Source organism: Crocodylus porosus, unplaced genomic scaffold (genome assembly GCF_001723895.1).
Source record: "Crocodylus porosus isolate Cpor-Errol unplaced genomic scaffold, CroPor_comp1, whole genome shotgun sequence".
Lineage (NCBI taxonomy): Eukaryota > Metazoa > Chordata > Crocodylia > Crocodylidae > Crocodylus > Crocodylus porosus.
Window position 1 is genome coordinate 122,927,693 of NW_017728886.1, and position 23,578 is coordinate 122,951,270.

The following is a 23,578-nucleotide window of genomic DNA, read 5'->3' on the forward strand; positions in this document are numbered from 1 at the left end:
GTTCCCATACCAGTTACAGAACAAGTAGAACCATTTTTTGTGTGGTGTGGTGAAATGCAAAAAAATAAGCACTCCTGGGGACTAAGACAATCTACTAAGTGACTGTGGATGAAAGGTTATTTGGAAGTGGAGAGGTTATTTTTGTGGAAGGTTATAGTGGAAGGTTATTTTTGTCAGTGGAGATATCCAAGGAGGACTTATCAGATGCATGTTGGTGGCCCAGATATAGTCAAGTAGATGCAGAAACAGTGATGAACTTTTTAACTGTATTTTCAGTTTTGTAATTTTTAATATAGCTGAACAGTTTTCCTTATCTCAGGAGCTTCTCTAACATATAAGATAGCAACATTTGTACTTTGTTTTAAATTTGAATAAAGACATTAAAACAAGGAATGCCTCATACTATATTTATAGATGAATGAGAATATTAGCTGAAGCCTGTTTTGTTGTAAAAATAATAATTGATAAAATATTACCATTTTATTTACTGCTAATTATTCCTGCCTGCCATAAATTGTAAATTAAATAATAGGATACATACTCTAATATGCGATGATCCTAAGACTTTTCCCCCTGCCCCCAATTTGGTGAATTTTGATGCTCAAGGGAGGGGAAAAAAACACACTGACTGAAGCATTAAGCATCATACAACCAGACTTTATCAATAATGCAGAATAGTTCCTCCTCCAGACCTGGCATAGATCTGTGGTCAGAACTTCCCACAGCTTAGACAACACTGAGTCTCATCCTATTCATATTTATATAACTGGAGTTTTAATACTGAATTTATTGCATGAGAACATGGGGCTTTTGGTTCCTCTATTGTGTGTTTTCCTAATCAGAAAAACTAAGAGTGAATCATGATTTATTATATAGAAAGTTGAATTTTAGTCTCAAATTCATATTTTACTTCAACACGTCAAAACAATAGGAGGAAAATCTCAGGAAAAGTGGTCTTGGAAACCTAGAACACTATAATATACTAACTCAGCATTGTCTCAGCATATCAGCTGTATGCAGCCCCTGAGGGGTTAAACTGCAGGTCCCAGACCCCTGGGCCTGATGCCGCCCTCCCCATTACTCTCTCGCTGTTGTTGCTAGGGTCTCTGGATTCTCCTCCCTCAACTTCTGCTACCTACCTCTGCCTCTGAGGGATAGGGCAGCACAGCCCTTGGGGCTGAAGAAGCCTGCAGCTGGGAAACTCGGGAGGACCATCCATAGATTTCATGAGGCACGGAAACACTGGTGTGGTGCACCGTGAAGCACAATGTGTGGGGGTAGCCCATATGATGTGGTGCAGGGGAGCCAATGTGATACAGTGGGGAAGGTGCCCTCAGCAGGGGGTGCCCACATACCACAACATCTGGCCTGCACAGCATGCAACTTAGGAGGCATGCCAGTGTCCCCTGGCCCCTCAGAATTTAGATCGTCCTGTACTAACTATTGTGCTGGAACTATTACCATAGACAGGACAGATTCAGAAACATCCAGCTCTGAATCAGAGGCTCTGTACTGCTTTGTTTATTATCCTCAAGTAACATGTGTCTATGCTTTTAGACCAAGATGCTGTAATTTGTATTCCTGCTGTCGTGGTGACCTTACAAGTGTCCATGATATGCAAAATGTGACAAATATAGAGTTCCTCCTTGATTGCCATAGAAGTGTTAAAGTATGAGAAAAAAATCTCATTTGCATCATGTTTTAAGGTTTTCTGATCAACTCTACACCCCAGAATGCACATTACTAGAGTAAAAACTGTATTTTGCTCACAACAAAAATGTGAACAATATAATGAAAGGCAAACAAGTATTTGTCTTTTTGCAAAACCAGCCAAAACTGGCATAATAGTCAGGATCATTTACATATCTCTATTCATATCTGAGGTTTGAAAGCAAAATTCAAGGTTGCAATATCCCCAAGAACACTGTGTTCTTGGCTTACACAAAATATTTCCTGGTTTGGGTAATTACAGTACTTTTCATTATAAAAATGAGGGACAATCTTTAATTATTATAATCATTTGCATTCATCCTTAAAAGCATAAATAAAAGGATTAATCACTGCTCTTAGCTCAGATTTTCTCTCCACATATCCAAATAGCAGTAGAAGTTTTTTCAAACTATAGTATGATTCAGTATGATCCCCAACACATTATTGGGAAATTGTAGTAGATGTACCTTGGAAATATTGAGAATGTTGTTTGATGTAGAGGCACTTTTTATAATGTTAGTTTTTAAAAAATAAATAAATATTATAAAACCCCTTCAAAAAGTATATTTTTGGAAGCTTATGCAAATCTCTTGAATTGTGAATAGCCATGCACTCTTATAGTAGCATATGTATACCATGGTTTCAAAAGTCACAGTGTTTTATCTGCCAACAGAGCAGAACAAGACAAACTCTCCTATACTTTTTCCAGCTGGAAGTCCCTCTAATGAACATTATGGCTTTGTTCTTTTTGGAGAAGCATATAATATCAGATGACATTTTAGTTATCAATTCTCTGTCAATTGACTGTGTGGCTATATGTCTTTCATGATTTAAAAAAAATGTATGTATGTTGAGGGCACTTATTATTGTCTCACTACCATAAAAAAAAAGAAAACACTGATATATTTTAAAACATGTCAAACAAAATCAAGCCACCTAGGTACATAATCACATATGGCAAAGGGAACTTGTACAGAAAGAAGCTTTATATTCCCAGTGTTTCACAAAATGATGAAATGTAAAGGGAGAGTCAGTAGGGATATTAAATATGACAAATCACTGCTTTTCTGTTCACTTCTTTCCTAGATGAAACAAACAGACTTTACAGAATGAACTGAAGGTCAGACAATGAAGCATATAGACATTTCTCCTCTTGGAACTGGTCAACTGAAAAAGAAATGTTCCTACTAACTATGTATCCTGGAGAGGAGTGCAATTCTTGCAAGTATGTCCAGCCTAAATAATAAAGTTAATATATCAAAAGTTGTAATCCTCTGGCCTATTAGCACCTGGTCCAACTTGCAGACGCAAACATAATCAGCCCCAGTAGCAGTATCTTAAAAAATAAGCAAGCATAAATTACACCTCACTGATCAATTACAAAGCAAAGCCCAATTAGAAGAATATTTGGCTAAATTTCTTGGACAATTCAAACCCGAAGTTTTAAGACGTTTTTGACCATTAGGGTCATGTTCTATTCTCTTCATGATCATTTGAGGGTGAAGTTACACACCACACTTAAACCAGTGGTCACCAACCAGTCGATTACAATCGACTGGTCAATCACACAGTCTCTTCCAGTCGATCTGAGGCTGGGTGGGGCTGAGCACGTGTGCCTGCACGCTGCCCCCCGCCCCCCCAAGCCCAGGTCAGTTTGTGGTGGAGGGAAGGGGTGGGGACCAGATCGAGGCCACTGTGGTGAGGGATGGAGTGCAGCACAGGCAGAAGCAGGGGCTAAGGTGACAGTGGCTGAGCTAATTAGAGTGTCCTGCCAGGGTTTGGCCATGCCCCCTTCAGCTCAGTTCTGTGGAAGGGACGGGAGGGCTGCTGTAGCACCCCCGACTTCTAGCCTGAGCCACTGCAGGCATGTGCTTGCATATCTCTCGGATGTCTGTGCAGTTACAAACTGCTTCAGCCTAGCCAGGTTAGACTAACTTAAAAAGACTGAATAAAATCAGGCTCAGGCTTTTTGAATGTCTGTCCCTAGCTGGGAAAGCTGTGTGTTAGCTATAATATATGCTACTGTTTCTTTAAATATTGCTATACTATGTACCTCCTTAGACATCATGTGTGCTTTCCATGTCAGTCACTGCTCATAACAATAAAGTTACCAGCCATGTAAGTTATGTGGTATTCTTTCTCTCCTGTGCTAGTTTAATCTCCTTGCCACTGTGGAGCCACAAGACATAGTATTTGAGCCAAAGGTAGGAAGGCGCTCCACCGCAACCATCATATTCTTGCTTATAAATATGTCCAGTCTGCATTTGTACATGAGTAAATACATGCCCATATGATGTGGCCAAAAATATAATTCTTACTTGCCATGCCATGCCACTGAAGAATACTTTCAACTACTAGTCATCACTTCAGTTTTATGTGAGGTATAAGGTAGCATCAACATTTTAATAATGTCACAATTCACATTTTCATGTAATCTCTCTTAGTAGCTTTGTATAACAAATTGGACAGCCAGAAGGTCAGAAGGAAACACAGTAAAACTACAATGAACCACAAGAGAATGTTGTTGGCAGTGGTTAGCACATTTCCGTAATCCAATGAGTTTCCTCTCTTCAGGGCCAGCACAATCATTCAAAAACTCTTTCATCACATATGCCTGCTGGTCTACAGAAATGCTTATCCATCTTTTGAGTTGTTTAACCCTTATTTAATATCAAATATTTTTGCCCTTTCATATGACGCCATTGCATTTGATACAAAAATAAGAGGAAACGTATCAGTGATAATGATGAAGAATCATGAAAATAAATTAAGAGATTCTCGGAGAATTTTTGAGCTTCAAATGTCAGGATGTGCATCATTTTATTTGTAACAGTAAAACCGTCAATGTCATATAATCCCCAGTTTCCTTGTGTGTGCCCTGAGGTGTTATAATCATGGTTGAGAGGCTCTACTGTGTAATATCAAAGGTGGCTGAAACACTAAAAATAACCCACATAGACAGGTCTGTTTAGGTTCCTTGCCAGAAGGAGATCATCAGCCACATTAACAATGCCTGTGTCAGCCCTCAGATGGCCTGCAGCCCAACTGCATGAGAGTGAAATAACTGCTCTAGACCTGGCACTGTTCCTTAATAACTTTCCACCCAAAAGACATAAGCCTGTTCATTCATTAAAATGTTAACAAGAGCCATCTTTTTCCATGGTAGACAAAGGGCACATCTACACGTTGCTCTACGTTGCTGTAGTGATGCACTACATCACTGTACATTGACATGCTATGGCAATATAGGAATCGCATGAGTCTACCCATGATCAGCAGCTACTTTGCCGTAGTGGTATGCTCCTCCATTTTAGTGCACCACTACAGCGAAGTAGTGGAGAAAACTAACCATGAACCAGCCACATGGCACACTATGGGAGGTCACTGAGCTGTGCTTTAGTATTTCCAAAAGGAAGTACTAAAGCACAGCACCATAACAATGTCGCTATACGGTGACTTGTAAATGCATCGAAAGGGCACCTGTTCTTAAGCCATGGCCATTTAGATCTTTGACAACTACTTGATACAAAATGACAGAAGAAAAATGCTGTAAGAACAGTTGGACTGGATCAAGAAATACTCAATTTGCATGTTAGTATATGCTGTTGTGAAAGTGTTTTCCAGGAAAATATGAAGGAGAAGTACAAAAGCCAACCATGGTTATTATAGGCTATATTTTACTTGGCCCACTGGAAGTCTAATGCATTGCATAGCTGTCAGCAAGGACCTGGCTTACATGACAGGAGTCAGGGAGACACTCTACTTTGCCTGTGTAGACGGTCAGTTCAGCTGCACTTTCAAAGTACTATGCTTCCCTCTCTTCCCAGATATGTTCTACTTCATTTTACAGAACTGCATGACATTTTCACGCATTTTAATGGAAAGCATGTAGACATCTCCAGATGGCATGTGGCTCACCATTCAGCTCTACTGGGGGCTATAACCTCTAGTAACATGGATCTACTTGGTTAAATTCTACTTACCCTGACTGAAAAAGCATAAGCTTCTTTCAGGGCTTTGACTTGAAAAGATAAATATCAACAGAAAGATGATCTTCCTCCTGCCTACTGGTTAGAGCCTTTGCTCAGGGCATGAAAGACCCCTGCACCCTCAGAACCTACACCTCCAAGAGCACAGCAGAGTATAGTGTCCTAACTGCTAGGCATTGATGTAGGGACTGCCTTCCACTCTTTTCCAGTTGAAACTCGCCAAGGGAGTCCTGGATTCTAACCCCTACTCCGAAGTGTTTTTCTGCATTTTAAACAAAGGTTGATGGATCTGGAGCTACGCTGTTATAAACATTACTCTAAATTATATTTTAGTAGCAGAGGGCAGGATCTGACCCACTGGAGTTACATAAATGCAAGTGAGAGGGGATTTTGGCCTTCAGTCCATATGGTGAAAGAGATGGGTGCTACCAGGGGCAGATCCGGTGGGAGTGCAGTGGTGCTGCTCACAAACCACTTTCAAATTGGACCTGTAAGAGCCTCTGGAACCTTTTTAAATCCCCAAAGCAGGTAAGAATTCGTCATCCTTCCCCTCCATGCTCAAAGGCAAGTCCTCACCCCTCCCCTTCCCCTCTGCTCCTTCTGTTGGCTGCTGCTTTCCCCACTATCCCAAGGGTGGGGAAAGCTTCCAAGCTGCTCCTGCCTGTTACAACCAAGCTGCACAGAGGCTAGATTCAGCTGGGAACAGTGACAGATGCAGTAGCAATGTGTGATGGGTGTTTCCTCTCCCTGTACCTGCTTCCAGGGAACCAAGCAGGGTGGGGGAACCCACCACCTCACCCATCTTCGCTGCTGCCCTCATTGCTGAGCCCAGTCCAAAACAAGCCTGGCTGAAGTGGGCAGGAGCAGCTTTAAACCTTTCCTTGGAGCAATGGGGAAAGCAGCAGTGGCAGACATGGTTGGGGGGAGCAGGGAAAGGGGAGAGAAGGGGACATGCCTTTGCTTATGGAGTGGAAGGCGGAGGGATTCTTACATGCTTTGGGGACTTTAAAAAGTCTGTCTGTCTGCACCACTGGGTTGTGGGGAAGCAGGCTGGTGGCAGGGGTGCAGCCACTGCTGCAGCATGGGTGGCTGCTCCTGCACCTGCCTTTGCCAAATCCTAGATCTGCTCCCAGGCGCTACTATCATGATTCAGTGGCAAATGCTTGCTGTTTGTGTTGGCCTAGTGTTTCAGGAGATTATGCAGCACCTCTATGCTTCCCCAGTGAAATTCAATCACAACAAAAATTAAATGGATCTAGACACCTCCTTTTAAGCATGTCCAAAAGGAACAATTCTATCATGTGGGGCATTTAGACATCCTAGCACAATTCAGGCCATTAAATGATGCAAGGTGGAATGGTCCTGTGCAACTTTTAACCTAAAAACAGTGCATCACTTATGCTTCTTAAGAGTGAAATAGAATTCTGCCCTGTGCCCTTTCATCAAGTTCTCTACCACCTCTCCAAGAAGCATGTGTGTGAACAACTTTATTTTCTAGTGGGGAAGGCTACTAATGGGGGGGGGGGTGGGAACCAAAAACAGCATGCCTCACTGAGTCTTAAATATCCATCTGCTGATGCAACCTGGTTTTATTATGAGCTTCATGTCATTATGCCAAATATGACTTCCAATTAACACCACAGATCTTCTTCCTTTAACGCATAGTTGGGGGGCCTGTGAAGAATGCTGCTTTGTAACACATGCCAGAAATGTTGCTCTTAGAGGTCTGTCTAGATGGGTTACTTACAAATTCATAAAGTTTCCTACACAAAGAAGTAGCTGAAAGTAACTACAGGTCTGTACCTAGACCACAATGAAGGGGAAGTCACATGCTGAAATGGAAATTCTGTATACAATATTTTCTTTCTTGATATTTTGAATTCCAAACAATGATATCTCATTGAATCCCAGTCACAGTCATATCCTCAAAACAGGGAGAGCTCTATTGTCTTTTCCCTACTTTTAGCACTCTTTGTAGCAGTCCCTGGTGGTAAAGGGACTGTTTTACCACCATTCTCAATGTGCCTAGTTAAACTCTTGATTAATCTATCTTCTCAAAATAACTCGTCATTAATCTACATTCTCCAAATAAAATTTCCATTCGCAAGAATCTTTCCAGAAAAAAGTGAATGCTAAGCATCCCAGCATATAAATAAGGCAGACGAATGATTTCTCAGAATGCTGCTCAAATATGAAAGGTGGGTCATTGCTTTCAGCTTAACTGAAAGCTTTCCAAATAGTTGAATTTACTAGGAAAAAAGTCCACTAGTTTTTAAGCCAAACAAGATCTGCCATTTTCAATTATCTTGCAGTAAAAAAAACATAACAACATTGCTAAATTTTAGAATATTGGCAAGTTCACCTAGGAAAGGCTTGAACCAGGGTCTCTGGGTACTTAGAGCAATAGTTTTACCATGTAAGATAAAAGTCAGTCTTCCTGATTGAACCATCAGATACCACAGAGACTTGCACTTCATCTATATACTGCACTCCACAAACGTGAACCAGCAACACACACTTAACTACCAACTACTGCTGTAGGACTATGTTTGACAGAAAACCTCCATGCTGGTTAGAAAAAAAATGACTCACTTACCCTCGCACCTTCTAGTACTACCTATTTTCCTCTCAGTATAGGAAGTGAGAAGCTTCACTATGGGCCAGTGTTGCAAAAGTAAGTGTTGTTTGCTGAGAGGTGGCAGAGCCATGTTTGGGCAAGCAGACAGTAATAAGAACAAGTGAACTAACCAGTATTATGACACTCCAAAAAGTCCTCGCCCCTCCCCATTCAGTTAAATAAAGTTCTGCTTCAAGCAAGATTTCATTACAATTCTTATTTCATACTTATTCTAAAGTTAAAATCTAGGACCCGGCAATCAGCTTAAATCCAAATAGATGCCATTGTTGAAGCTAAGAAAATACATCCAGCTAATGCCTCTGACAATAAAAAAAACTTAGGTTTCAGTGGACTGTGAGATATAAAATGTCTTCTGCTTATTAGTAACTCTAAGTTCCTGTATCCATAAAGCCTTATTCGTGCTCTGAATTTTATGCGTGGGAACAATCTCATAGGAATACACAGGTGCATAAAGTTAAGCAAGCCATCCTGATTTCAGGATCAGGGCCACAATGTTTATATGTTGTGTTATTTACCGTAAGATATAACACAATGCATCTTCCTAGCAAGGACAATCCCTAGGAAAAATGATAAATTATGTACTAAATTGCAGATATTGTTTTAGAAAAATCTGTAAGGCTTTTACATGTAAATGGACTGGGAACTGGCCCTGCTGGGCCTTAGTAGAAGCTCCCCATTTTATAATTCCTCCCAGCAGGAAGTCCTTATCTGCTGATTATGACTTGTGGCACAGGAAGCATTGCTGAACAGAGATTGCATTAGCTGTTGTAACTGGCCACACTTTGGCCTAGCCACTTTCCCTAGGCTACACACAACTTCAAAGGTGTTGGCCTGCTACTTAGTTAAGTTGAAAAAAAGCACATGGTTTTTGCCTGTCAAGACAGGGCCCTCCAGACAGCGAAAAAAGTTAAATCCATTCTAAATTGCTTACTGTTTGTTTCTGCTTTTCAAGGAATTTAACAGATCATTCAAGACTAGCTACTGTTGTTGGTGGGCTGAGCTGTCCTGTGTAAGCACACACCTGAGAGACACTGCACAGTTCATCTCTGAGCCTGCCATCACAGACATATACCACTCTTTTATGCTCAAGGGTACATTTCTACAAATCACTGTTCTATTTACATTTCCTCTCCCAATAATATAAGCATTAAATGCCTACACAGAACTACAGTGATGCAAGCTGGCCTTTGGAATTAAAGATCCTTCACTCTTTCCAATTCAGATATCCATGCTCATATACGTAACTGCTGCAAACAGGCACCCTGGATTAAGGTTTCGCATACTAACTGAATGCAATCCATATTAGGATTGTTAATGGTCAGCCTGGCTGTATCATATAGGCTAAAGCACAGAAAGTGATTCTTATATGAAATGTGCCTTATGAAATGCATAGGATTCCCAAAGGACTTTCACTATGTAATTGCCATATAAATTCTGTACAGAAAGCATGCACATTATGTTGCTACCTTCTGTACTTGATACGTTAAGTAAATCACACACTTGGTTCTGATACATGTAGTGAGATTTTTAGATTAAAGTAGTTTGGATAAACTTAGAGAAACGTAAGTACCCAGAATTCCTCTCTTACGACAGGTAAGAAAGTTAGGATGGAAGGAAAGTAGGAAAAAAGAGCGAAAAAAGGATCATCATTTAAAAGGTATTACTTTATGCATATCCTTTGTTCATTTTTATGTCATAGGAATCAGTTGAAAGAAAAATGTCAACTTTTTACAGTAAGAATATTTTCTGCCTTGGCTGGCAATGTCTCACAGGGCCTATATTTCAAAATGTGATCACTATATTTGCATTTATATTACTTGTGGGTATAGGTCTTGAGGCTCACAGGCCTTCTCACACACACACAGATTTGAACCTATGTCTATAAGCTCTTCCTGAAGTGGAGCTATGCTCACTTGTATGTGCAAACATGTTTGCTCATGTAAATGCTACCATCCATATATGCTAGTGAAAGCAACAAGAACTGTACAAACACAGCTTTATGGGCACAAATGGAAGAAGGATTGGATCCCCTTTGACAGTGCGGAGTGCTGCATCAAATGCCCTGCATCATAATACAGGGTCTTCATAAAGTCCTGGTGCATTTTTAAACTTTAATAACTTAGGTTGTAGGTATGATAGAAACAATCTATAAACAGCACTTAAAAGCAAATTTATTAAAGTTTTAGGACAACTAGAGTACACAATGCCACCATCCATCATGATACAGTGCTCAATCCGATCTTCCAACTCCTTGAAAACATTTCCCAGTTGCTCCTGAGTTACTGCACTAAATGCATGGGTGATCCTAGCACTAAGTTCCACCAAAGAACGTGGTTTTGACAAATAAACTACACTTTTAACATGTCCCCATAAAAAGAAGTCCAGCGATGACAGGTCAGGTGAATGAGGTGGCCAAGCAATCGGTCCACCTCTGCCAATCCACTTCTCTGAGAAAACATCATTTAGGAACTGTTGTACATTCAGAGCGTAGTGGCACGGAGCTCCATCTTATTCAAGAATAAAATCATTATTACTTATGAAGTCTAGCATTGTGTACTCTAGTTGTCCTGAAACTGTAATACATTTGCTTTTAAATGCCGTTTACAGATTGTTTCTAGCATACCTACAACTTAAGTTATTAAAGTTTAAAAGTGCACAAGGACTTTATGAAGACCTTGTATACTGACCTGCATTTTGTATGGACTTAGCTCTGATCAAAGAAAGGGAGGCGTAGGAATAATTTTAAAATAAAGATAATATTTCAAAAGCCTTCAGGCCCCAAGCACAGACTTTACAGAATGTGGAGAAGTGGAAAGCTGGCCTGCTGTACACAAATGTACTGAAGCTTGCCAACACTCACCATTCAGCCACTTGGAGTTGTATTGTGCAGTGCGGAGAGGAGGAAGGGCCCCCAAACTGCGATAGATGGCAGGGTCCCTTCCTGGAAAATCCATGGCAGTAGCAGCATATAACTCCCCACTGGAAGTGAGAAGAGCTGTGGAGTTGTGTTGGGGACTGTAAGGACAGCGAGCCATGCCACTGATCTGATCATGGATCTCTGTTAAGTTACTTAACTGTAAACAAGAGGGAAAAGACAATTAAAACTACATAATATTTACAAGAAGAATCAAACCACATAACCTGTGTAAAAACATATACAAAAAGCTCAAATCAGGTCCCCTGTTATAATGTGGACAATAGGCAAATCTGTTTGTTTTTCTGAGACTGGCCCAAATAAAAGGCATTATCCCAATGCCCAGCTGGCTTCCCTTTTGCATCCAACATGGTCACAGTCTTTCATCATGAAAGATCATAGATCTGGCTATTACAGCTAAGATATTCAATAGGGCTGTGCGAAATTTCAATCAGTGTTTCATTTCAAAGTTGTCTCGACACATTTCAAGCTTGAAACGGAGAAATCAAAATGAAACAAAAGGCTTAGAAATGAAATGAGGGCACCTGAAATGTTTCAAAAGTTTCAAAATGTTTGGAGTTTTGAAGCAGCCCGATGGCAGGAGGTGCGGAAGAGCCAGGCCTGGTGTCCGAGTGGCTCTGCCAGCCCGACAGAGCTCAACCTGCCTCCCAGCACTGCTGCACTCCTCCTGGGGCCACAGGCCCCGGTATCTGTGAGCAGGATGACAGGAGGCTGCTGCTGCTGCTGTCTGGGGCCAGCAGCAGCACAAGTCTGCTTAGCACCAGTCCCAGGTGGCAGCAGCAGCCTCCTGTCATCCCAAGTGCAGATCCAGGGGCTTGCACCTCCAGGAGGAAACCGGCACAGTCCCACTTCCCTCCCATGGGTGTGGGTTCCCAGATCTACGTGCAGGATGACAGAAGGATGCCGCTGCAGGCAAGTGACATGTTTTGCTTGTCATAATTTTGAGGTACAATTTCCCAGAAACCCCTGCACCTATCTCCTTGACACTCTGTAATCTTCATGCCCTCAGAAGGGGGTACCAGCCCTGCAATTTTCATCTGAATCAAGCAAGAAATGACAAAGTTATAGGCATTTTCATGATTCCCCATTATAGCCTACAGGCAAAACGTCAAAATGTGTCAAAGCTGTGAAACCGTTTTCACAAAACAAAATAGAACAGTATGTTGAAACTAAGCAAAACAATTAAATGAAACACTATCCATTTGAAATGGCAAAACAGAAGTCGAAATGAAATGGCGCTGTTTCGCACAGCCCTATATAGTACTTGACAAACATATAAAAACGACCCTTTGGATTTGTTGTTGTTTTCCAGGAATCACACAGAAATAACAAGCTCAAAATAAAAATGAGTTCTTCATCCTAGTGGAACTGCCCATTTGACACAGTAAGCCTTAATACTTTCACCCACAAACTGCCATCATGAAGTTAATACAGTGTCTGGAAATGGATGGGCATTACATTTAAGTAGCATACAGCTTCCCAGAGATTTGACACTGAACAGATATGTATGTAATTGTTTTGCTTAATGCCCCCCCCCCCATGCCCTTCCTCCCAAAAAACCTCCCTGTTCTTGCCAGGGATGTTTTGATTTTTATTATAATTTTATTGATCCTTAACTGAGTCTCACTCTTTCTCTCTCCAACTGAAAGCTATCTCCTTGATCAATATTGTTCCTTATGATGTCTTTTAAATCTATACATTACAGAAAGGGACTGCTGTCAGTGAAATGATGACAACTTTTTCCAAAAAAACAAAAGTTTTCTTGCTGATACTAACCAGAAATCCGTCATACATATACTTATCTAAATTTATGTTTTTTCCACCCCCCATGGCTACACATCCCTATTTCTGTTAGCACACAAATGCATTAATTGGATGTCCAAATTCCATACATCATGTTTCATAAATCTCCCTTTTAGGTACACAGTTACTTCTAGTGGTGGATTTCAGAAAAACTATTAAACTGCATGCATTTGAGAACCATTCCAGCTAGCTCCCTTCTTGTGGATGACTAGTTTATATAATGCTTTAAAGTACAAAAATAATTTTTAAAAAGTTCAATTAAGCGACTTTTTAAAAAAATGAAGGCAGTTTCATGTTTTTACCATAAACTATGGAATCCAAGTTAATATGCATCTTCTCTCAGTGTATAGATATCTGTATATCTGTATCTTATGATCTGTCTCTCTGTTCCCAAAACAGAAGTCATCCAGAAGATGACTTTGGAAAGGTTTGGTATGATTCAGTCATGTGAATCACTTTGTTTTCTCTATGCTTTCTTGATGAAAACTAATCACTTAGCCCTTTCATCTTCTATGAACATGGAAAATTATTGTACTACTTATATTAAATGGTGCATGCTTCATGTACTTGACATTGTTCTGACAAGTCTGAAATATATTTGAGAAAGCAAATAAAAGGTGATTAGTTTTTAAGTCAAAGCCCTAGTCTAGTTATTTAAGTCTAGTTTTTTAACTGATCAGTCTCTTTTCAATCAGTATGTTATAGCTGTCTTGCATCCTTTTTTCTGTTAATGCCTTGTTCGTGCAAATTTAGTGTTTGCATCAAATGTCATTGGCATGACAACCTACAGAGTGAAATACTGTGGTGTTTCAATACATAGGTAGCATCCATGTAAACTTCCTCACATTATTCAACAATGTGCCACATGCCCAATTAGAAGGGACCATGTCCAGAAGAAGCTATTTCAGCCTTGAAAGGTGACTGAATCTCTCTTAACCAGCAAGAAACTCCTTAGTGTCAACTCAGATGCCCCTTGTTCTGTGATATGAAAATGTGTTTACTGTTCAGATCAAAACTTTATCTTACTTGAGAAAAAACATTAGGGCTGCATTTGAACTAGCCCTGTATATGCAGAAAAGATCAGTACCAAACTAAAGAACTACCTACTCCCCCTTTAGGAAATGTTTGGTTTCAAAACAGCAACAATGCTCCTTTCTGAGTAGGGGCAGATTAAATCATTGACTCATACCGTCCGATTGGTACAAATAGGAGTGAAAGCATTGGTTCCACAGGTGAAGAGACGATCACCACCAACAAGAAGTACACGGATATAGTTCTGGCATTCTTCCTGGCATGAAGAAAAGAAACAATGTATTCAGTGCTGTTGCAAAGGAGTTACCAATTCTTTGGTGTATATGACAATAATTCTTTTAATGATCTCATGTGTAAGTAATCAAGTCTTACACAAACTGAATGCCTAATTACAGGATAGGAATATATTAATCTTAAGAAAATCCCTTAGCAGAGTCACACAACCCTGTGCCATACTGAATGAAACTTATAAATGTTTAAATGTTTATCTATTTAAGTGATACATACCACTTTGAATAAAAATATCTGACCCACAAGACAAAATGCTATATACTCAAGACAAGCTAGGCCAGAAAGGAAGACGGTCAATAAATTGGCCACTGGTTGGAATATACTGAAGCTACCACAGATGTGCTAAGTATGTGTTAAGTCTCTGGATGCAGATCTACCCTTTTACCTTCTTACAAGTGCACAATATAGTTTATTAAAACATGCTGAATTACATGCAAAAGATATACATTTCACCAACTACAGAGGTCTCTCAAAATGGGTACCACCCTTTTTCACTAGGCAAATTCAGCCTTGAAGAATGATGCTACCTTTTTTTATTCCATTAAAGAATATGAAGTTTTCCAGATATCAATTTCTCTACTTTTAGAGGCTAAAGGCACTAACAGTAAACTTTAGTATTGATTCATGGAGGACTTTTTGCTGCTAAAAATATATCAAAACTTTGAATCAGGAATATACAAACACTCCTATTAGATAATACCTTTAAAATGAAGCAAAGAAGTTATATGCTTTTAGGAAAACCATTCATGGACATGTTCACAAATCAAATGCACTGCTAAAATCTCTTCCCCTTTACTCCTGTTGCACAAGAACACTTTTGGGTAAAATTTTAAAACAGTTAGTGGAGATTTAGCCACATGGCTCCTACTGGTATTAACTGGAATCGTGTAGCTAAATCTGCACACTTTGAAGAGGTACCTTGTTACATTTCAGAAAACCCCATTATCTGGGCTGGCTACAAACACGGACAAAAATGCACCATGTGTACATCTTGCAAATAGGCTTTAATTCTGGAAAATGGGAAAAACACCCTGCATAAATTGAACAAGACCTTGCCAGAATGCAAAACGCAATGAACAAAGCTACAAAGACTCATGAGGCAAGTCTCACAAATGTTTTACTCTAGTAATCTTTTCTTCAGTATCAAAAATACAGGAAAAAGAGATAACTACACAACTGAATGCTTGAGTTTCTCAAGTCAAGTAACTTGTTTATTAAATTCAGCTTCTAACATCTCCCAATTAACTCTTAAAAGTTTTTAAAATGTTTTCAAATTCAGAGGCAAGAATCTCTAACAGTGTTATCTTTTGTTGGACCAACTGCACAGTTGGGATAGAGCTAGACAACTATATAGTGGGAGCAATAAAAGACATTACCTTAAGAAATCCTTGCTTTTCACACAAGTCCTGGACCATCAAGGCTACAATATTATTCTAACAGTTCAACTACAGACTGAATTTGTAAATTTTACATTGTACCTTTCATTTTAATTTACGAGAACTGTGTTCTAAATGCTCTTTGAATCAAACCAAAGTAATTAATATTGTATATTGATACACCCTGGAACAACCTTTTAAACTTTTGGAAATGATGACCAAAATTTTGGCTATTTTTCTTGCTACAGGTTTCTGTTTTCATTCAGCGCGAATGGAATGCTATCTTTGTTTCTCTGGACAGAAGGTGTTGGCAAGCGAGATCCATTGAGAAATAATAGGAAACTTTTTTTTTCTTTTGCCATCCACCCTTTGTAGCAAGCACTTGGAATTTAAGTGTAGGGAAAGCAAGTGGGCTGTAACATTACAGCCCATCCAGTCCTATTCAATTCTCTTCATACTCCAAAGCCTGCTAAAATAATTCTTTGGCAAAATGAACTGCACACTGAGTGCCCACTCTCTGCATTTAAGAATGATGTTCTTTTTTCAACTTTAACATTCTTAATATTTTTAAGATTCTTTCCTCTTCTGCCTGCAATCCCTATGCTAACTTTGCAACAATTCATACCATGCAACAGGATAAGTAAAAGATCTGTGGTCAAATGTATTTGTGTTGCAAGTCTGCTGAAACCAAAATAGATGCAGCAGTGGCCCAAACCAACCTTAGTGACATTTTTACAAGAAACCGCATTAATGAATGTTTAAATTAAAATTAAATTAAAAATCCTAGGAACGAACTCAAAAGCACATTGTCTTTCAAGGATTCATGGAATACTTTTCATACAATTAGGTATTCTTCCTAATTCCTCTAAAAACGGCAATAAAGTACAGGCAATTAATAAAAGTCAAAAACTGTTTAGTTGTGTGAATTTTGGTCATCTCTAAAAGAATCACTTCCCTGCATTTGCAAGTAACACTCCTGTTATTACAAACCAATAAGCTGTTGGGTTTTTTTGCAGAAAGAACATACTGTTGGTTTATTCAGTGTACAGCCTACTACTGTAACCCCATGCACTGGGGAATCTAGGATTTTGAAGAGGGGTGCAGATGGTGTGGTGCATATAACATATTTTTCTCCATTTCAAAAAGAAACTAGAAGCTTTACTAATATGCTAGAGGCCTAAAGTTATATACTTTTCAGTTTAAGATCAATAGCAGAACAAAATATAACTTTATTGAAATGTCATTAATTTGCTAAATATTACATACAGAGGCACAATAAACTAGGCATTATTGTTTCAGTAGACCTGTAGCCACTGGAAATAAATGTACATATCTTTTTCAGATTCATAAAAGAAAATCTAGCCTTCTTGGGCACCTTGACAATACATCCAGTGCTTTACTGAAAGTTATTTCCATACCTGTTAACAATTACCTGAGTTAAGATTTCCACACCTGAGCTAATGTTTTTGTTAGAGCTAAAAACAATCTGCAGTGGTGTGAAACAGCAGCTAACAGACAGCAGAATTGCAGAAGAAAGGATAGCTTGATTAGTAGAATATAAAAACTATTAAAAAGGAGAAAGGGTCATTAACACCTGTGAAATGAAGCATTTAAAATATAAATTATAATCAGCCATGAAATCAATCAACCCTGTCACTGCTGCCTAAGTGAAAATGCTTCTGCCACTGCCAGGCAACTGATTTAAATGTTAGGTGGACCAGAAGTTAAAATGGGGTACGACTGCAGCAATGTACACCCTTCTGGATCCGCCTCTTTTTTCTTCTGCCTATTCTTTCTAATCAAGCTGTATGCATCCATGACTCTACTCCAGTCATGTGACCTTTCCCACCATATCTCCGTAATCCTAATTACCCAATAATTCTATGCTTCGACTAGGAATCCCAATTCTTCCTGTTTGTTCCCTTTGTGTCTCACATTAGTATATAAACACTTTAGGTATTTAACTGACTGTCCTATCATCTGCAGGAGAACACCACTAAAGCTTCTGTTACTGTTTATCCTTGCTAAGTTTTTATACAGTTCCCAGGGTCTTTACTTACTTCTGGGTGTTTGTGTCCATCCCCTGATGTTTAAGAAAGAGTTTAAGTAAGAATATTGGAAGCAGGATTGAAAAACGGATACCATTTCTTCAATTTTTGTTACACCAGGCATATGATTTAATTTTAGTGCCATCTTGACAATAAAAAGAGTAATCTAGTGGTAGATATTTATTTGCTTGCAGAAATATTTGTGGTTTCAATCTACCATTTCAGCAATGTCCAAGGGCAAGATCCTGTTTCACCTAGTAGGTGCCTAAATGTGACCCTCTTCCATTCTGCTGAAGTCCCTGAAAACATGCCAGCATAACCACTTTTCTAATATGCCAGCATCTGAGCCTTAACATTGCATCACAAATAGCAACAAGAACAGAAGGACCACTTTTGTTGGTAAGGGTTTTTCAAGGGCTTCATCACGGGAGAACAGAATCATACTTAGGTGTCTAATAGGAAAAGCAGAATCTGGTACTGAGGTTTCAGAGCCTAAAATCAGTAAATATAAAAGGAATTCATTGCACCTATTTAAACAACTATTTTTACTACATTATATGCCTTTAACTCAAATATCATATTTACTTGGATATAAGACCAACTTTTTTCCATCAATCAGCACAGAGGTGAGGGGGGGAGAACCCCTTACCTTCTAGTCACATACAACAAAATCTCATTCAATACCTCACCTAGCGTTAAACTGCTGCAAAAGTAGCATTTACTCAGTAATGGAAACCAAATCTAAAGTTGTTCAAGTGCAGCCAACACTAACCATGGCTACAAAAAACCATGGCTCATATTGAACAAACATCACAAGGCTAGGTTTGTGCAGCCAATCTGAGTAAGATATATGCTAATGCACATTGCACACAACCCCTTGGTGCTGACTCTTTCTATGTCATGGTGAGCCGCTTCATTATATACATTTCTACTTCCTCTTCATCCCCACAGCTGAACTGTACATTTCTTTCCCTTTTCCGATGAGTCCCGTTTCTTCACCAGCCTTAACTTTCTGGCAAATATAACCAAACTGGCCCCCAAACAGTTGACCCAGAATCCCTCTGTTGCCCCCTCTCTCAGCATGCCACATAGGATTAGTGTGGCCCTGCTCTCCATAAAGTGGAGCCAGACCAGATTGCCCTGCACCTCATCTGCGTATACATTTTTGGAGGATCCCAGGATTTGTAATAGGAACACCTGGTTCCAGTCATGAGTGAGTGGCTAATTAGTATGTGGATCCTTTGTGGGGTATCTGGAGAACAAATACATACCGAGCAACACTGAGCTGTAGGGTCATGATGGCTTGAAATGCTGTTGACTCTGCTGGAGCCCAGCCTAATGAAATATATGGTAAATCATGCACCTTTTGGTTTGGACTAATGTAATTCATAGTGGGCACATCTACACATGCCCCCAACTGTTCAGTAACCACCATTACTGTGCAGTCCCAGTGGTGCACAGGTTGTTCCGAACCCTATTGCACAGTAGCTCATTGCTACTGAGCAATGGGGTTGGGGGTCACGGTTCATGCCCGCTGATTCTACATCGCCATAGCTCTTTGCTACAATGATGTAATGTCTCATGAAGATGTGCCTAGTCTGTACCCTATATAAGTAGGTATAATAGTGCTGCTTAAAAGTGTGTTTGTGGAGTACCTGTGCTAAAACTTGCAGCAATTTCAAAAAAGGGTAAAATCCATCAATTCTGGATGAATGAAGGGTCCAACAGTAAGGAATGGAGGAATGGGATACAGAAGAAAGAAATTATGGGGCAGAGGACAAGGGAGCTACTTGACCCCCAAATTTATTCTTCCTACTGTAGCAGTCAGATGGGGCAAATTCAAGGCATACTTCCAATAATAAGATTTTATACCTGGAAAATTAAACAAATGCCTAAGTTTTCTACATATAGAATCTAATTATTGGAGGGGGTCATCTTGTATGTGAGTAAACATGATAGTTGTATTTTGATTTATAACCATTCCTGCTTAAAGCTACAACCGAAATGATCCAAATATAATGTGTATGTTTCTGCAGTGTTCTTGACTTATAAATACTAACACTTGCTAGCCATATTTTATTTGGCTTACTCCTTAATCTACTAGTTATTGTAAGCAACAGTTTATGGGTTAAACTCTATGAAGTTTAAGGTACAAACATCAGTCAGCTGAAGTTAAGTGTGCATTACACTGTCATATGTAACACATATCCTTATATATTTTCCCTTCCAACTCTTTTCCTTCCTTGACTCCTTAACTTAAGGCTCAGAGTGGCAACTATATACAAAGGCTGGAGGCAATATTTAGTGCAACCTCCTTCTCAGATAACAAGGTCATATTTAGAGGGCCAGAACTCAGTAACTCTGCTCCAGGGTGCAGAGAAGGTATTTGAACTGTACACCTTAGGTAAGCTCCATCCTTCGGGCAAAATATACTTATGCAATGACCTTCAAAGAGGGCAAACAGCAAAATTTTCAATTTGTGAAGTCTTCCCCCTGATTCTTTCGTCAAGGAAAAAGGGAATAAATAGGTTACCCCACTCTTAGCCAGCAGACTCTATTTTGTTGACTGGCCCCAGGCCCTGGACAAACCTGCTGAAGCATGATTCAGAAAAGTCCTTCTGCCACAATTGTCTCTTGTGACCTGCAATGACATGCACCTCCAGGGATGACTGTGATGCACCCCCATATCTGGTTCATCTCTTCTTCTTGCCATGCCTTGATGCTAGACTTAATATGCTGTTTTAGGAGGTTGCCTTTGGCTCACTGGACCCAGCCATGGGTGACCTGCTTCCCCTTTACTCATCTCCAGTCTATTAATCTGGCTAGCCTACACAGGGATCTGTCCTTCTCTTTCCCTCACCCTCTCTGTCTTTGGCTGGGGCTTCAGGCCCTGCCCTGACTCCCTCCCACCTAGCTTCATTCTAAGCCCCTGGCCTGTCTGAGCTTTGCCCCTCTCCTGGGCCTCAGCCTGGACGAGGTTTCTGTCTACTTCCCTCCCGAAACAACCACACACACAAAAGAGAAAAGGGTAAACAGAAGTAAAACCAAGGGCACTCTGCTCTGCAACCTCCATACCCCCCTCAAAACGTCCATACCTCCCTCCCCAGTCCAGCAGGTGTTACTAACAAAGGAACACAGTAAAAAAAGAAAAATAAGTAGATCCTTATTGGGTTTGCATAAACAGCCCTCAGTCCTTGGGGTGCGGGCATGGGCGTCCCATGGGACTGATGAAAGACCGACGCAAAGTACCCATTTAATAGCTTGGCTTTTTCCTGGGCATCAGTTGTCCCATCTAGTTGAGCAGAAGTCCAGTGTTGCCCTTGCTTTTCCTCCGGCTCCCACATATCTGAAAAAGGACTTTTTATTGTCCTTTGATGCTCAAAGCTAGTTGGAGTTCACTTGCAGCCTTGGCTTTCCTGGTTTGCTCCCTGCAGGACTGGACCAGTGCAGAATATTTCTCCTTGGAGGTGAATCCCATCCTCCAACCTTTGTAGGCCTTTCTTTTTAGCCTCAGGAGGTCTGCTAGGTCCCTGGAGAGCCAGGGGGGCTGCTGTGCCCTCTTGCTGCCTTTCCCCCAAGACAGAATAGGATTAGCTTGTGCGTTACAAGATCCTTCCTTCCATTCCAGAAAAGGGCTTCTCCAACAATGCAGAAGGAATTAGCCTCATGTTATTATAACTTTGATTCCTTCCCCATCCTGGGATTTGATGGGGTAAGGGGGAAGGACAGTGAGCTCTACAGAAAGAAAACCAGCTCCTTGGCCTGTCTGTCTTACCTCCTTCATCTACACAAAAGCAGAACCCACAGCTCTGCTATGAAACAGCTTTTGTAGTGTTGGTGGGCAGAGGTAGCCTGCTCTGAACATAGAGAATACCTCCTATCTGCAGCACGGGTTATGTAGCTAATTAAAATACATCAAATGCTCCTCATTTTACCTGGTTATTTCAATCAGTTAGCAGAACACAACCAAAGACAAAGAAAGTTTTCCAGACCCCATTGTTTCTCTCTTTTTTTTAATCCTCAACACAATAGGAATTAAAACAAAAAATATATAAACCACTTAAAGACCTGGACTATCACCCTTCCCATCCCTGCCCACGCTCAACCAAGGTCAGCAAGATATAACGGGGCCAAATCCAGTTTGGTCCGATGAGCACCTAAACAGGCACTAAAGTTCCAGGGAGCCATCCAGTTCGGCCCCACTGCACAGGCTACTAAATTTAATAGGTGCCAAAGTTTAGCTGGCAACTCTACTTTGGATTATAAAATTCCATGGGCACCCAGATGTGGACTCCTAAGCATGCTCAGGAGGTATCCAGTTTAATCACCTGGCATGTTCCAGCAGCCTCCATGTCAAAAGTATTCAGCATTCCCACGCTTCAAGCTAGGGATGAGCTTTACTTAAAGTACCCTGCCACCATTTTGAAGCATGAGATGATAAATACACTTAATACTGCAGGCACTTTAGAGTGGCTCTAAAAGCCGCTCTAATTAAAGTAACCCCCGACCCCTGGAGCACATGTAAAGATTCTCTAAGTGCCCAGTGAGATCTGATCCATTAGACCTACTCTGAGGACTAAGTTAGTTGGATTGCAAGTGATATCTCCAGAGCAATACAAGTCAGGCATCTAAGCTCCTGCCTGACTGGGTGTTTCCTACTGGCTAGCTTTAGATACTTCTGGGGCCTTCTGCAATGTCCCTTGGAGGCATATACAGCAACACAAACTGGATCATCTCTTCTGGGGCAAAACACACAGATTTTAAGCACCTTAACCACTATGTGTAGACATAGTCAAGGCACAACTGGTTTTTAGGCCCAAACTCCGGACCCTTTATAGCAATATGAGCAACGATAGAGTAACACAGCTTGTAGATCAGGATTATAGAACACTCTTTTCTTTAATGGGGTATGAGGGAAGAAAATGAAAATCTGCACTTGCACATCACAGTACCAAGGTCCAGTCTTGTTTAAATGTATTCTTAGTACTTCTCTTGGAAAAGGTGTTTAATAAGAACATATGATTTTGCATTGCTAGAAATGAACGTAGACATTTATTGCTAGCTTTGGACAAGGGAAACATTCAATGCTGTAAAGATAAGATTCCAAGAATGTTCCTGCAGTTTCAGAATTCCTCTTCCTCTCATTCATTATGCCAGATGATAATCACTGTACTGTGATTCTCCAACATGGGTTGGCTGTTCTTTTCATAGTTTTCAGACTCAAAAAAATAAATAAATAAAATCCTACTGCTAAAACACTGGGGCTTATGCTTTTATTTACACACAACACATTCCTACCATGTAATTTTCCACTATATGTAGCCTTTGATCAAAGTAATTTGTCTTATGCATTTGTAATCTAAGTGTGCTTTTCTTACTTCAAAGCAGTGTCGTCTGTGAGCTGGCTAGCTGTTAAGGCTGGATGAATGTTTGAGGGATACATTGCATTAAGAATCATAATGTTTTTAGGGAAGAGCAAGGATTTAGAAATTGAAACCCCTAAAGTACTGTGCATAATTCAATGTAAACCAGAAGTCATTGTGGGGTCTTTCTTACGTTTTCAGATACTAACTAGTAACTGTTCTGCTTTCTTGTAATCTACTGCTATCACTAACTGCCTTCACATATAAGATGATGCATCTCAGATAGTTTTCTTGGTTTATAAAATATCAGCCTTCAGACTTTCCTTCCTTCTTCTTGTTACCATTACACACACACAAACATACATATTTTATATTTATATATATATATATATA

General features: G+C 40.1%; 1 protein-coding gene across 1 annotated transcript in view; it reads right to left on the reverse strand.

The window, feature by feature from the left end:
- Positions 1–23,578, reverse strand: part of SEMA5A (semaphorin 5A) — a 429,765-nt gene that overhangs the window by 241,751 nt on the left and 164,436 nt on the right. The window contains exons 5-6 of the mRNA XM_019541437.1: positions 14,265–14,363; positions 11,198–11,411 (exon numbers count right to left, since the gene is read on the reverse strand). Coding sequence (XP_019396982.1) covers positions 11,198–11,411; positions 14,265–14,363 — 313 coding nt within the window. The remainder of the gene's footprint in view (positions 1–11,197; positions 11,412–14,264; positions 14,364–23,578) is intronic.